This window comes from Andrena cerasifolii, chromosome 2 (genome assembly GCF_050908995.1).
Source record: "Andrena cerasifolii isolate SP2316 chromosome 2, iyAndCera1_principal, whole genome shotgun sequence".
In the NCBI taxonomy this organism is placed as follows: Eukaryota; Metazoa; Arthropoda; class Insecta; order Hymenoptera; family Andrenidae; genus Andrena; species Andrena cerasifolii.
In genome coordinates, this window is record NC_135119.1 from 18,381,008 (window position 1) to 18,392,664 (window position 11,657).

The 11,657-nt window shown below is 36.4% G+C and overlaps 2 protein-coding genes across 5 annotated transcripts; one reads left to right on the forward strand and one right to left on the reverse strand.

Moving 5' to 3' along the window:
- The first annotated feature begins 224 nt into the window (after positions 1–224).
- Positions 225–4,539, forward strand: LOC143379026 (venom acid phosphatase Acph-1). 3 transcript variants are annotated; one of them, XM_076831320.1, is made up of 7 exons: positions 225–404; positions 1,143–1,195; positions 2,398–2,502; positions 2,575–2,840; positions 3,061–3,217; positions 3,322–3,651; positions 4,028–4,539. In XM_076831320.1, exons 1-7 carry the CDS (start codon positions 401–403, stop codon positions 4,220–4,222), a joined length of 1,110 nt encoding a protein of 369 aa, XP_076687435.1. In that variant the 5' UTR covers positions 225–400; the 3' UTR covers positions 4,223–4,539. The 3 variants fall into 3 exon arrangements, with proteins under 3 accessions (XP_076687435.1, XP_076687433.1, XP_076687434.1); XM_076831318.1 differs by lacking the exon at positions 225–404 and adding an exon at positions 538–683; XM_076831319.1 differs by lacking the exon at positions 225–404 and having other exon boundaries at positions 1,013–1,195.
- Positions 4,540–5,486: 947 nt separating this feature from the next.
- LOC143379027 (venom acid phosphatase Acph-1) lies at positions 5,487–10,405 on the reverse strand. 2 transcript variants are annotated; one of them, XM_076831321.1, is made up of 7 exons: positions 10,265–10,405; positions 7,911–8,106; positions 6,775–6,950; positions 6,441–6,687; positions 6,178–6,304; positions 5,832–6,034; positions 5,487–5,760 (listed from the first exon to the last, which is right to left on the reverse strand). In XM_076831321.1, exons 2-7 carry the CDS (start codon positions 8,100–8,102, stop codon positions 5,608–5,610), a joined length of 1,098 nt encoding a protein of 365 aa, XP_076687436.1. In that variant the 5' UTR covers positions 8,103–8,106; positions 10,265–10,405; the 3' UTR covers positions 5,487–5,607. The 2 variants fall into 2 exon arrangements, with proteins under 2 accessions (XP_076687436.1, XP_076687437.1); XM_076831322.1 differs by lacking the exon at positions 10,265–10,405 and adding an exon at positions 9,105–9,390.
- Between the last annotated feature and the right edge of the window lie 1,252 nt (positions 10,406–11,657).

Below are 11,657 nucleotides of genomic sequence, written 5' to 3' on the forward strand. Positions count from 1 at the left end.
ACTGAAATCCGTGAAATGCCTTCGGATTCGCCACGAAATCATACTTCGCTCATAAATTAAATCGATGCCAATCGTCGCGTGAATGATTAGCCTAATCTTTAAGATCGAAATTCATACACACTGGTTTACGTAACAAATTATTTTTACATCCTTCGTAACGCGCTGATTAAATTATAGAATTTTTAGCGTTCAAAGTTTAACGCAAGCGGCCGCAACCTTCCACAGGAACTTTTTCCTTCGTTCGGGCGTTGCTTACGTAGTGCGGCATGGATTATATTAGTGGCATAGTAGAACACTGCTAGCGTCAACCAGATCCTACAATAATTGCCAAGCGGTTTTCACTATATCTGTCTTACGGCGATATCTCAGTGTGCCTCCAGGAACAAAGTTCACGCACGATATGAGTACGTAAAAACTCAACTGTATCGTGCCATGTATTCGTCGCAGACCATTTTTTTTTTTATTATTTTCATTATAATCTACGGTTACATTTGTTTCGCTTGTCTCGTGCACTCGATTATATAATTACATATATTTCCGAGTCTTGAACACAAGGCCTAGGTGGTGCTGCCGACTTTAAGTGGATATACGTAGAGCGCCTGTAAACATATACCGTGTTTAATTAAAGATGTTGTGCAACTTTGTTCCCGCGCGAATTTATTCGAACATACGAAACATTTCACGTAACACTAAGAAGAATACTTTTATTCACGCATGCGTCTATTTCTTGCGCAATCACTTGGAAAGCGATATAAACCAAAAGCGTCACATATTGTTTGACCGTAACTAGTTTTCATCCACAATTCTATTTACCTTCGTTCTGCTTAATTGGTACTTCGTTAATATGTACGCGGTTGTTCGCACAGTGTCTCGATAAGTTGCGACAGATATCGAGCACAGTAGTTTCATTCATCATTCTTATTCCGTTATTGTACAGAGCGGACAAACGTAAGTTTCACCAGCTCAGCCCACGTGGAACTGAAATGATAAAGGTCACAAGTAACCGTTTGGTATTGCTTCACTTCAGAGTAGCCGACAGATACGATCGTACAGTCAAACGTTTCAAGTGTAGTTTCTGGCTTCCAGCTTTTCGAACATGGCTCGCGGGAAATTAGCTTTAACGATTCTCATCCTTGTACTAGGTTCCCTTCTTCAAATAGCGAAAACGGAATACCGAGTGGAGCTGGTGCAGGTGGTGAGTACACCATTTAATTTTTAAATCAACAATCAATTTGTTCGTCATTTTGCTTTGCAATAGGCAATCAAATTTCCTTGACCGGCACTTGCTCCAAAACGTAATTGTTTAATTTTCATTCTTGTTCTTTTTTTTTTTAATTAAAACACAATGCAAATCGAGAATATAGAACAATTTTGAAGACCGTTCCCGAGGATTTAAGGGGTGGTTCCGGTCTGAAAAGGGCGAAAAATCGATTTTTCTTATTTCATTTGTTTAAGGATTTTCTTAAATTTGAAAAATTCCTGGAGTTAAGTACGCGGTTTTCTGGAAACAGTGTTCTTCAAATCGGTGGGGCAAATATCTCGAAAAGTTATCATCCGATTCTGAAACGTTTTTTATTTCGAAAAATATAGGTACTTCTTTGCAGTGGAGGATTTTTTTCCTGAAAATTTGTACTTTTTAAAGCCGCTGAAAAGACGAAGAAAATAAGGAAAAAGTGACTTCGAATTTCAAGTGTCGTTATTTTGTTAAAAAATGTAATTTTTGTAATTTGTAAAGCTCTGTGCACTAAGTAATTTCATGCCCTTAGAAATCACAACCATATCATTTATTAGAATAACAATCATATAAAAAAATTACAACTCCAGAATCATCTATTTCATTATTTCCTTCAGTAGAAGAACAATTATATTTCTGGGCATTATCATCTACCCGTCAATCAGTCCCAATGTCATAATTATCATAAGAATCATAATTAAAGTAGCCATATTCCCATTCAATTTCTGATTCAATTCAATAAGAAAATCCATAAGATACATAAATTTAGGAATCCTAATAACTCTTACAAAATTTATTCCATTAAACATCATACACTTAACTAATAATCTGGCATCGTTTCCTATTTCAGACCAATGGTTTAAGTGCTACAAGTCCCAGCGTTTTGTATGAATTTTTTTACCCCTCCAGTTTAACGACTCCCCACTGCCATTTGCACCGATTAATTACAGAAAAAAATATATTTCTATAATTTAAGACATTCTTAATACAATGCAAAAAGTCCCATCAAATTATCTGTGATAGTTTCCCTGTAATTAATTCCTAAAGATCGCCTATTTTTATGTGCTCTAGACCGGAACATCCCAAGCCCCTCTACTGCGGTACAATGTATTTGACGTGAAATTTTTATATTTCTTCTTATGAAATCTTTCGAATTTTACCAGCTGCTCAGACATGGAGAACGAACGCCCCGTGAAAAGGAGCTGTGGCCGAAAGATACACACGATTTATCGACATACGAGCCGTGGGGTCTTGGACAGATGACGAACGTAAGTACGAAAATATGAATAAGACGCGCGTGAACAGCAGATGTATCAACATTGGCTGGCGATCGTTTTCAGCAAGGGAAGATGAGAGAGTATCGTATCGGCCAAATGCTAAGAGAACGCTATGGTGACTTCTTAGGAGATACTTATCATCCCAGGGACGTGTACGCGGTCAGCTCGGACATGGATCGAACAAAAATGTCCCTTCAGCTGGTCCTGGCTGGACTTTATCACCCGTCACCCACGCAATTATGGAACGAGAGTATACCATGGATGCCTATACCGACTCACTATATGCCGGAGAAAATAGACATTCTAATGAAACCAGATTTCTCTCCAGTGTAAGTGGCAAACTGCGTATTTCCACTCTCAGCTGTAATTCATTTTTATGTCTGTGCCATTCAAGGCAATTACATGTAACGATGGCGACAGCACGAAAACAAACAGCCACGATGCAAGTGACAATAATAAGGAAGATCGTTTCGACAGAGAGAGACAGAATGATTCGTGATGCTTGTAAAGTAGAATGCATTAAATCGACGAGGCTGATTCGTTTTACAGGTATACAGCAGCTTTAGAGGCAGCGAAAAATTCGGAAGAAACTCTGAAAAAAATCTCAACCTACAAAGACCTGTTTAATTATCTTACCGAGAAGACTGGTTTAAATGTAACTAGAACGAATCAAGTGTACGAAATGTATAATGCGGTGGTAGCTCAGGTATATTCAGCTAGGCTTTTAACAATAATATTGCAAAATTTATGGCAAATCTACATTTGCACGGTGGCTTTCTCCGCGTTGCGCTTATTAAGAGAATTTTACAGAGAAGCATGAACCTCACGAGTCCGGAATGGTGCACGGACGAAGTGTATAAAAAGATGCAAGAAGTTGTGGACCTCGAATATAAAATTCGTTCTTCCACAGCGGCGCTGAGACGACTGAACGGTGGCACGATCGTCAAGAGGTTCATTGATAACATTAAGCGACACGAGGAAAATGACAGGAAACGAAAGATTTATTTGTATAGTGGGCACGAAGTAAATATCGCGGCATACGTGAGAGCGCACAACCTCACCGAGCCAGTATTGCCACCTTATGGGTGTGCGATTATATTAGAAAAATTGAGCGACGAAAGTGGCAAGCAGTTCGTCAGGGTAATTATTAATAAATAATAGTATATCGCAATAGAACAGCGGCGCCCCCAGGAGGGTTGGGGGTGGGTCCAAGGGGCCCTGGCACCCCCAAAAGAAGGGGCGTTGTAAGAAGAAAAGAAAACTGAATTTTATTGAATTTGGATTAAAAATATTTTTATCCGTTCAACTCGGCTCCCCCAAGATTAAATCCTGAGTGCGCCACTGTAATAGAATTACTACCCTTGTGGTTTTAATCTTGGAATTGTTTAAGTTTCTGATTTCTAATAGATTATGATTTAGAAAAATTTGATTTCATTATTATTAATTTTAATTCACTCTAATGACTGATAAGCATTAATTGTTCTCATTTAGTATACAATTATTCATTTATTACCAGATGCTTCAGTGGACTGGAATCACGGAAGAATTGATTCCTTATAAGCTCAACGATGACGAGATCTGTCCGATAGATAAATATGTAAAAATGGTGGAAGGCGTAATTCCATCGGAAGAGGAATGTAATCATATGTGGGATTATGTATCGAAAGAAGATTTGCAAAATCTATACGATGAAAAGTTGAGCTTCGATTAAATCTTTCAGAACTTTGGCGCACTCTATTTTTTTAAATGAGTAATCATGTCTTCGGTAATAATACCGGAATTAAAGCGAAATAAGCTATTTAGGAGAAGTATGACAGGAAAATGTGAAAATTAGAAGATTAAAAATATTTCTATAGTCGCAATTATATTACGCAAAAAAATGTGAAGTTAATGTTGACCGAATTTGTTATTGCATTTGTTTGTACAAATATTTTATTCATAGGAGTATGTGAACACTTGTAAACTGAACGAATGGTAGATGAAAAGCTTCGTTGTGAACTCTCAATACAGTCTTTTTATATTTGACAAGATTTTCTCCCAGACACACCTACCAAAAGACCAGTAAACACAATACCAGTGTTACCGTTTCTCCGAGGAACAGTAAAGGTAACTCCTGTCGTCAGTTACGTGTATTACATCCAGGGACCCGGAACGGAACAGAAACGAAAACGATAATCGAAAAGAACGAAATATTTTTCCGGAACAGAAATGAAACGCAATTCTTAACCCTGTTGCAGGAGTGAACGATATAACCGAAATAAAAATTCCGACTAATAACGTTCTGTACACTTCAGGCCGTCGGAGTTAAAAATTTCAGGTTAAAAAATTTAAATTAAATATTTTTTGTTTTATAATTAATCATTACAGACGGCACTGGGGAGTCGTTAAAGTCAAGGCGTCAAAAAATTGATCAAAATCGGTGGGACCTGTATCTCCAAAAGTTATTATCCGATTCGACTGAAATTTTTTTTTATTTTAAAAAATATACTTCTGGCTAGGGGGGGGGGGCAGAAAAAAATTTAAAAAATGATATTTTTGGAAAATAACGACACTTGAAGTTTGAAATCACTTTCCCCCTATATTTTTCGTCCTTTCAACGCCTTCGAAAATTATAAATTTTCAATTTTTGTATTTTTTTCTGGTTTCCCTCCTAGCCAGAAGTATATTCTTTAAAGTAAAAAAAAAATCAGTCGAATCGATAATAAATTTTGGAGATACAGGTCCCACCGTTTGAAAACACTGTTTCGAGAAAAACGCGTTTAACTTTTACGTGAGTGCCGAGTGGCCGGGTGTTACCCATGCATTTGCCGCTACTCAAATGCCTATAACTTCGGGAATTTTACGAATTTCAACAAATCCTTTTATACGCGTATTCCTCAAAGATTGAACATTCGAAAAATGAAATAAAAAAAAATCGACTTTTACACCGGAACCTCCCCTTAAGTAAATACTCTTTTACACACATATATATATATAAAGCAGACAAAGATTATTAATGGCGTGTTGTAGCGCTTATTAAATCACATTTTAATACATAACTAATGCAATCACGCGCTACGTATTCCCGTTTCAATAGTTAATTTGATGTTTTACTGCTCATTTGCTATCGTCCGAATTTCCACACAACGCTACCGGATCTTCCGCTATCAATGGTGCTACGAAGTTTCTGAAAGTGTCCAGCGGGCACATTTTATCGTTACAACCAGGTATTTTAAGGATTCGAATATCGTCCTCAGTTTTGTATAGAACCTGCAGAGAATGGAAAATAGTAAAGTAAAAGTAGCTGTGGATGGCAAGGGATGAATTAATTAAGTTATTACCTGTACATAATAATCATTGTTGTCTTCGTGTAATTCAAACATGAGAGTGGCACAGTAGGAAGGAATTTGATTATCATAATTGTCCAATGCTACAAGTACGGGAGCAATAGTTAATTCGTGAGCAGCATACATAAATGCTTTCCGTGTATCATTTTTATTTAAACAATTGTCAACGGTCTTTAGCCATTCACGAATCCATACCCCTATCAAACAGAATAATTAGGTAAAAATAAATATGTACAATATTTTCAAAAATAGTACGACTAGTGTAGCAGCAGTACTTTCAAAACAATTTCCTAATAAATAATAACGGCCCGAAAGCTGGCAAGTAAATAAAGAGCCTCACCACCAAATAGCTGTTTTAATTTTAGAGTGCGAGTTCGTATAAGAATATCGTACGCTGCGAGGTCAGCCAATTTTCCATTTGGGAAAACTGATTTTGTCCATTTGGGCAATTTCAAACCAATATCTCTCTAAAATATTAAAACAAAACTTTAAAATAAGTAATGTCTACATCTACTTATCTCGTATGATAAAAAACGTTAAGCGTAATCACTTCCTTAAAAAACTATAAACTATCCACGCTAAATTTGTGACAATATTCTTCACCTGCGCGGACAATAGCTGATGCAAACTGAACGTGGCGCGTTGCGTGACATTACCCCCTGTATGTTGGGATAAATATTCATAGACGTCTTTATTCTCTTTTTCGTGCTTGATCACATCCGGGTCAGTTCTCTCCACGTCGTTTCTCCACTTTTGAAAATTTTTACACAATATGCGGTTATAGAGGTAATCAGTGGACATTGGGGGTGCCCATACCGGTATAGGTTGCCATTTTAAGTCAGGGTTCCATCTGTAAAATTGAATCGCTTCGTTTTCATCCACGTTACTTCTCTTCTGGCATTCAAACAGTTTTTTTTAGTAACGATTGAAGATTCACTTTTGTGCTCCGTATGGTGGATACATTCCAGCCGCTACCAGCTGTCCAGTCATCACCACTCTATCCACGTTGTCAGCGCGAAACCAGATGGTTTCCTTTGAATAAGCTGGGCCCAGGAATTCATCGTATCTTTCTCGAAAGAATTGGCCGAGCTTATATGATAATCTTTTGCCAGCCTATGCGAATAAAATATTTTTAACATTGCACCAATCTTTTTAAAGGGTCATTCTACTTTGATCGGCCGAAAAATCAAGCTGTACAATTTGAAGATTTTATTCTCAGTTAATGCAACATATAACGAAATAGCAAATTATAAAAATTCTTTTTAATTTATTTTGTATTAAATGAGAGTAGCTTATTAAATACCAAAAGTATTTATTTCATTATATGTTCTATTTACTGACAAGGGAAGATCCCGAACCCGGAAATTCAAAAAATTCTGAAACTTAGTGAATATGTTGGGAATTTCCTCCTGATTACAACCCAATCTTTGTTTGCTGCCCAAATTCGCTCTAAAGGGGTATATTTGACCCCTGAAAATCCGAATATTTTCCAACTTTGTGTTATAACTCGTGAACTGTAAAATAATTTTTTTACCAAATGGTAGATTAATTAAAAGAAGTAACTTTTGTCTTGAAACTTGTTTTCTATCTCTTACAGATTGCGAGTTATAACAGAAAATCGGAAAATAACCGAATTTACAGGGTTTAATTTCACCCCCTTCGAGTAAATTTGGGCAGCAAACAAAAATTGCGTTGTAATCAGGAGGACATTTCCTACATATTCACAAAGTTTCAGAATTTTTTGAATTTTCGGGTTCGGCATCTTCCTTTGTGAGAAAAAACTCTGCTCTATATATTAAGATTATTCTAAATGACGAAAAAGTGCACGAGATTAATTTTTTATTAATAATTGTGCTCTGAGATTAATTTTTCAGATTACGTCTACTAACAATTTTTCACTCAGTTCATAGTACTAAATAAATATTATTTAACTCGCGTATCCTGTTTTTGAACGTAGAATATTCACATTTTTATGCAAATGAGTCAGTAGAATTTGATACAGAATATTTCCACAACAGGACCACGTTAAACGCTCTGATTTTAATAATAACCATTGTATCAAGAGTAACGTACGTTAGTTAGACCCCCTAGTCCTTCCGGTTCGTAATCCATGCCAGCATAAGGGTCGTCAGGATAGTATGATCCTCCCCTCGTAGGATTCCTGTTTCCATGTCTAAATATTGTCAGTACAACCCTCAGTTCAGAGAGACATGGTTGCAAGCAAAATACGCAAACGATGACCACTGAAGCCCACGCAATCCTCATATTTCTGAAGATAATTCAAGCATACGTAATAGCACAGTAAAAAGATTTATCAACTTTTCTGTATGCTCATAGTTCCTCAGCCTCGTTCAAATTTACGGGGACTAGGCAGTCGGGTTCCGTGAAAGAAACACTTTCTTTTTAATGTATTTGTAAAAAAAAAGCAAATCCAAGTGTATCCTTTTAGCCCATCTTCTACTTTTTGTGATTTATTTGATAATACACTTTTCCGCCCTCCACTTTTTCATGTACTTGGCGTAATTTTTTTATACACGTGCTTTAAAAACGACGGTGCTGACGGCTAAACATTTTAACGTTCTTCTGTGGTTTTACTGTAATATTAGTCTCAAAAAGTGACGTAATAAAATTTCAAGGTGTTCTTGTTTGTTACATCCGTAATTTCCCGCGCAACCAATAAAAACTAAAATTGAAACAGAATTTTTAAATTGGCGGCCGAAAAACGGCGATTATTTTCAAGAAAAAATTGTATTTGTGGGTTACTAAAAATCCGCGACTTTTTAATTTTTTTTATGAAAATCAGGAATTTTTAAGGACCGTGTCATAGGTTGCGCGGGGAATGGCACATGTTTTATACATCCTGTAATTTTTTCAAGTCGATCTCAACCTCCGTTCATTCGCAACTAGGGGAAAGCCAAAAGAAAAAGAAGATTCGAGAAAGACGCGTTTAAAGCTTTTGGGAAAAAGCGACGCTGCAGGTTGCTGCTTGAACTTTTTAGCTGCTAAATCAACACTTTTGCGAATTTTAATATAAACCAAGCGGCATTTCATTCGGGAAAGATAGTACTTTCGGTAAATGCAATAAAAAATCGATTTTTCGACTGCCTAGTTCCCTTAATTAATAAATGAAACGAATTATGCAACTCATCGTAAAGTCACTTGAGGAGCACCTGAAAAATTTCCGGCCAAACTTTTACAGAGAAGGGAATATACTTTTGAAGAAACCACGAAGAAAGGAAGAAAATATAACAACACATTTGCAGTTACCTGTGGATGATTCAGGGTCACTGGAGAGTTCAAGTTTGCAAAATGCCAAGAGCCAAGGTATCGAACACGTTATACTTCATTCAAATCAAATGCTCGAAAGAAGCATTTCCGAATCGTTTAAATAGTTTTCACTCTCCTGTGACCTTGTTTTTTGGAAAGCCATTAACGCGTTGACTCACCAAATCTATTTCCCTTATATACATTCATGGAATGAAATTAAATGCACGACATCAATCATGTAGCATTCGAATAAAAACACGTGCGCGAAAGGTGACCTCGAAATAGATTTAAAAAACTAATGTGAATGTCCCAATTTCTGCTCATTTAAGAGACAACTCGTCATAAAGAAGGTGTAAAAAATTTGTTTGTGCTCAAAATTCGCAGAGTAATTGATTAATTCTTTAATAATAAATCAACCAATTCAAAAACTCTTTAAGAAAGATATTTCAAGATTGTTAAATATTAGTAATTTCTAATTAAATATATAATGCTCTAACAAGCTCGTGCAACACTCGCGTAAATGTTTAAATAGTTTAGAATTATTTTCTTGCAACTATAGTACAAACGTAACGCATATAATAATAAGAAAAATACGAAATGATCAGAAATGGGGACATGAGCAGAAATTGGGACATTCAGCTTACAAAAAATTTAATTACCATTACAACAATTACATCAGGAAACATATGTTTCAAGGCATTCTTCCGAAACGTAGAAACGAATGAAAAATACGTTTCACTGAACAGACATAAAGAAACCGTGGAACATGAATGAAACGTATGACCGTTGTTTTATTAATCAAAATCTAATGAATCACGTTTAAACTTCCCCAAATCTAGACAAGCCCAGTGTTAATCTCTGGCATCGCTTGAATAAGTGTTTATAATTAAATTGCAAACGTTTCGCACTTCTACGTAGATAAGAGCCTACAAATGTATATTTGAAGGTGATGATCTCAGAGACCAATTTACTGAATCCCTCTGACCAGTCCAGATTTGAAGATAATGTTGTTCGCGATAGAGGGTATGCAGATAAGATAATCACGTATTACTTATTTTTATACTGTATCAATCTAATAATAAGCATGCTCTTGTCTTTCTTCCCGTTGCAACGTAATAATGTACTTTTGGAAGAACAGCTACGTGACATTTTCTACTTACTACTATACGTGGAGCACGACACTACCGTTTAGCGAATAATAAAGAACGATTTTCGTGCTACACGTTCTCTACAGTTTTGTCCCCTTATTTTCCAAAGAAATTATAATACAATGACATGTTATCGTACGGTTACTTTGTGGTTGACATTTTTTTCCCCTATCAGTCACCTTTCTACAAGCTGCGGTATGGCACGTGCTACGTGTTCCATATGCGAGGCAGGACCGTTCGTCATAAACATCGATGTCCGAGAAGTCATAAACAAGTGTATAATGCTGTTATCTTTTTTTCGAGTTTCTATGGTATAGAGGCTATAATGTGTGAGCCAAAAGCAAGTGCTGTTCAATACTAAGATTTATATGAACACCGACTTTTGAAAAAACCGGTTTTCGAACTCCACTATTCTCCAAAATCCGGTTAAACCGGTTTTCGAATTTTCACAAAAAAAAATATAATTAAAATAGAAAATTAATGTTTGTACTTATTTAAAAAAAAGAAAGATATTTCAAGATGTTTAACTATTAGTAATTTGTAATTAAATATATAATCCTCTAAATGCCCGTATTTCTGCTCATGAGAAATAGAGATGTATGCATTGCCCCAAGCTCGTGCCACACTCGCTTAGATGTTTAAACAGTTTAGAATTATTTTGCTGCAACTATAGTACAAACGTAACGCATTTGATAATAAGAAAATACGAAATTAGTAGAAACGGGGACGTGAGCAGGAATTGGGTCATTCACCTTACAAAGCCAAATGTGTAGGGAAATAATAGGTCGTAGCAGCAAGCATACCTACCTTTTAACGACAGCTTGCTAAATAACCCGCTACACTAATTTACACTAATTTTTCCACACACTTTGGTACGCGACTCACAATGATCACCTGCAGTCTGCACTCTTGCGCCGTTCTTCCGATCGCTTTATGCATAAATTTATAGGGGAGCATAAGTCATCGTTCCGGAAAAAGTTCATAAACCTTATGAATTTATGATAGAATATTTCCTGGTTGAATGATTCATCGCAGCAGCGTTGTCGGAGTAGTTTTGTGGAAACTAGCGTTGGTAACTATTGAACAGGTAAAGGTATTTCGTGGATAAGAAATACTCGGAAAGTCTACCTGCCAGTAAGATTCAGAAGGTTGGCAGAGAAATAAAAGAACATGGATTCGTCGATTAGTCAGAGCAGAAATTAAAGAGATTACTGTGGGAGGAAGCCCTCATCATGAATGCTTGATGCATGGGTCTTTTCGAGACAATGACGCGTTGATGGACGAGGGAAAATTGCGCGAGATTGAAGTAATGACGCCGCTACGTTGCGCAATCGCAAGAGTGGAATACAATGCCCTAGTGACATTTTAATTTCATATCAGTCGGCTTAATTGTTAGATTTCAGTT

What these genes read in the sequence shown, in the direction of transcription:
- LOC143379026 (XM_076831318.1), top strand. Translation starts at nt 629, where the DNA reads ATGTTGTGCAACTTTGTTCCCGCGCGAATTTATTCGAACATACGAAAC. An exon ending in ATAATGCGGTGGTAGCTCAG is followed by an intron (nt 3,218 to 3,321) that starts GTATATTCAGCT and finishes AGAATTTTACAG; the next exon opens with AGAAGCATGAACCTCACGAG. An exon ending in GTGGCAAGCAGTTCGTCAGG is followed by an intron (nt 3,652 to 4,027) that starts GTAATTATTAAT and finishes ATTTATTACCAG; the next exon opens with ATGCTTCAGTGGACTGGAAT.
- LOC143379027 (XM_076831321.1), bottom strand. Translation starts at nt 8,102, where the DNA reads ATGAGGATTGCGTGGGCTTCAGTGGTCATCGTTTGCGTATTTTGCTTG. An exon ending in ATTAAAACAGCTATTTGGTG is followed by an intron (nt 6,035 to 6,177) that starts GTGAGGCTCTTT and finishes TCTGTTTGATAG; the next exon opens with GGGTATGGATTCGTGAATGG. An exon ending in ACAATGATTATTATGTACAG is followed by an intron (nt 5,761 to 5,831) that starts GTAATAACTTAA and finishes CATTCTCTGCAG; the next exon opens with GTTCTATACAAAACTGAGGA.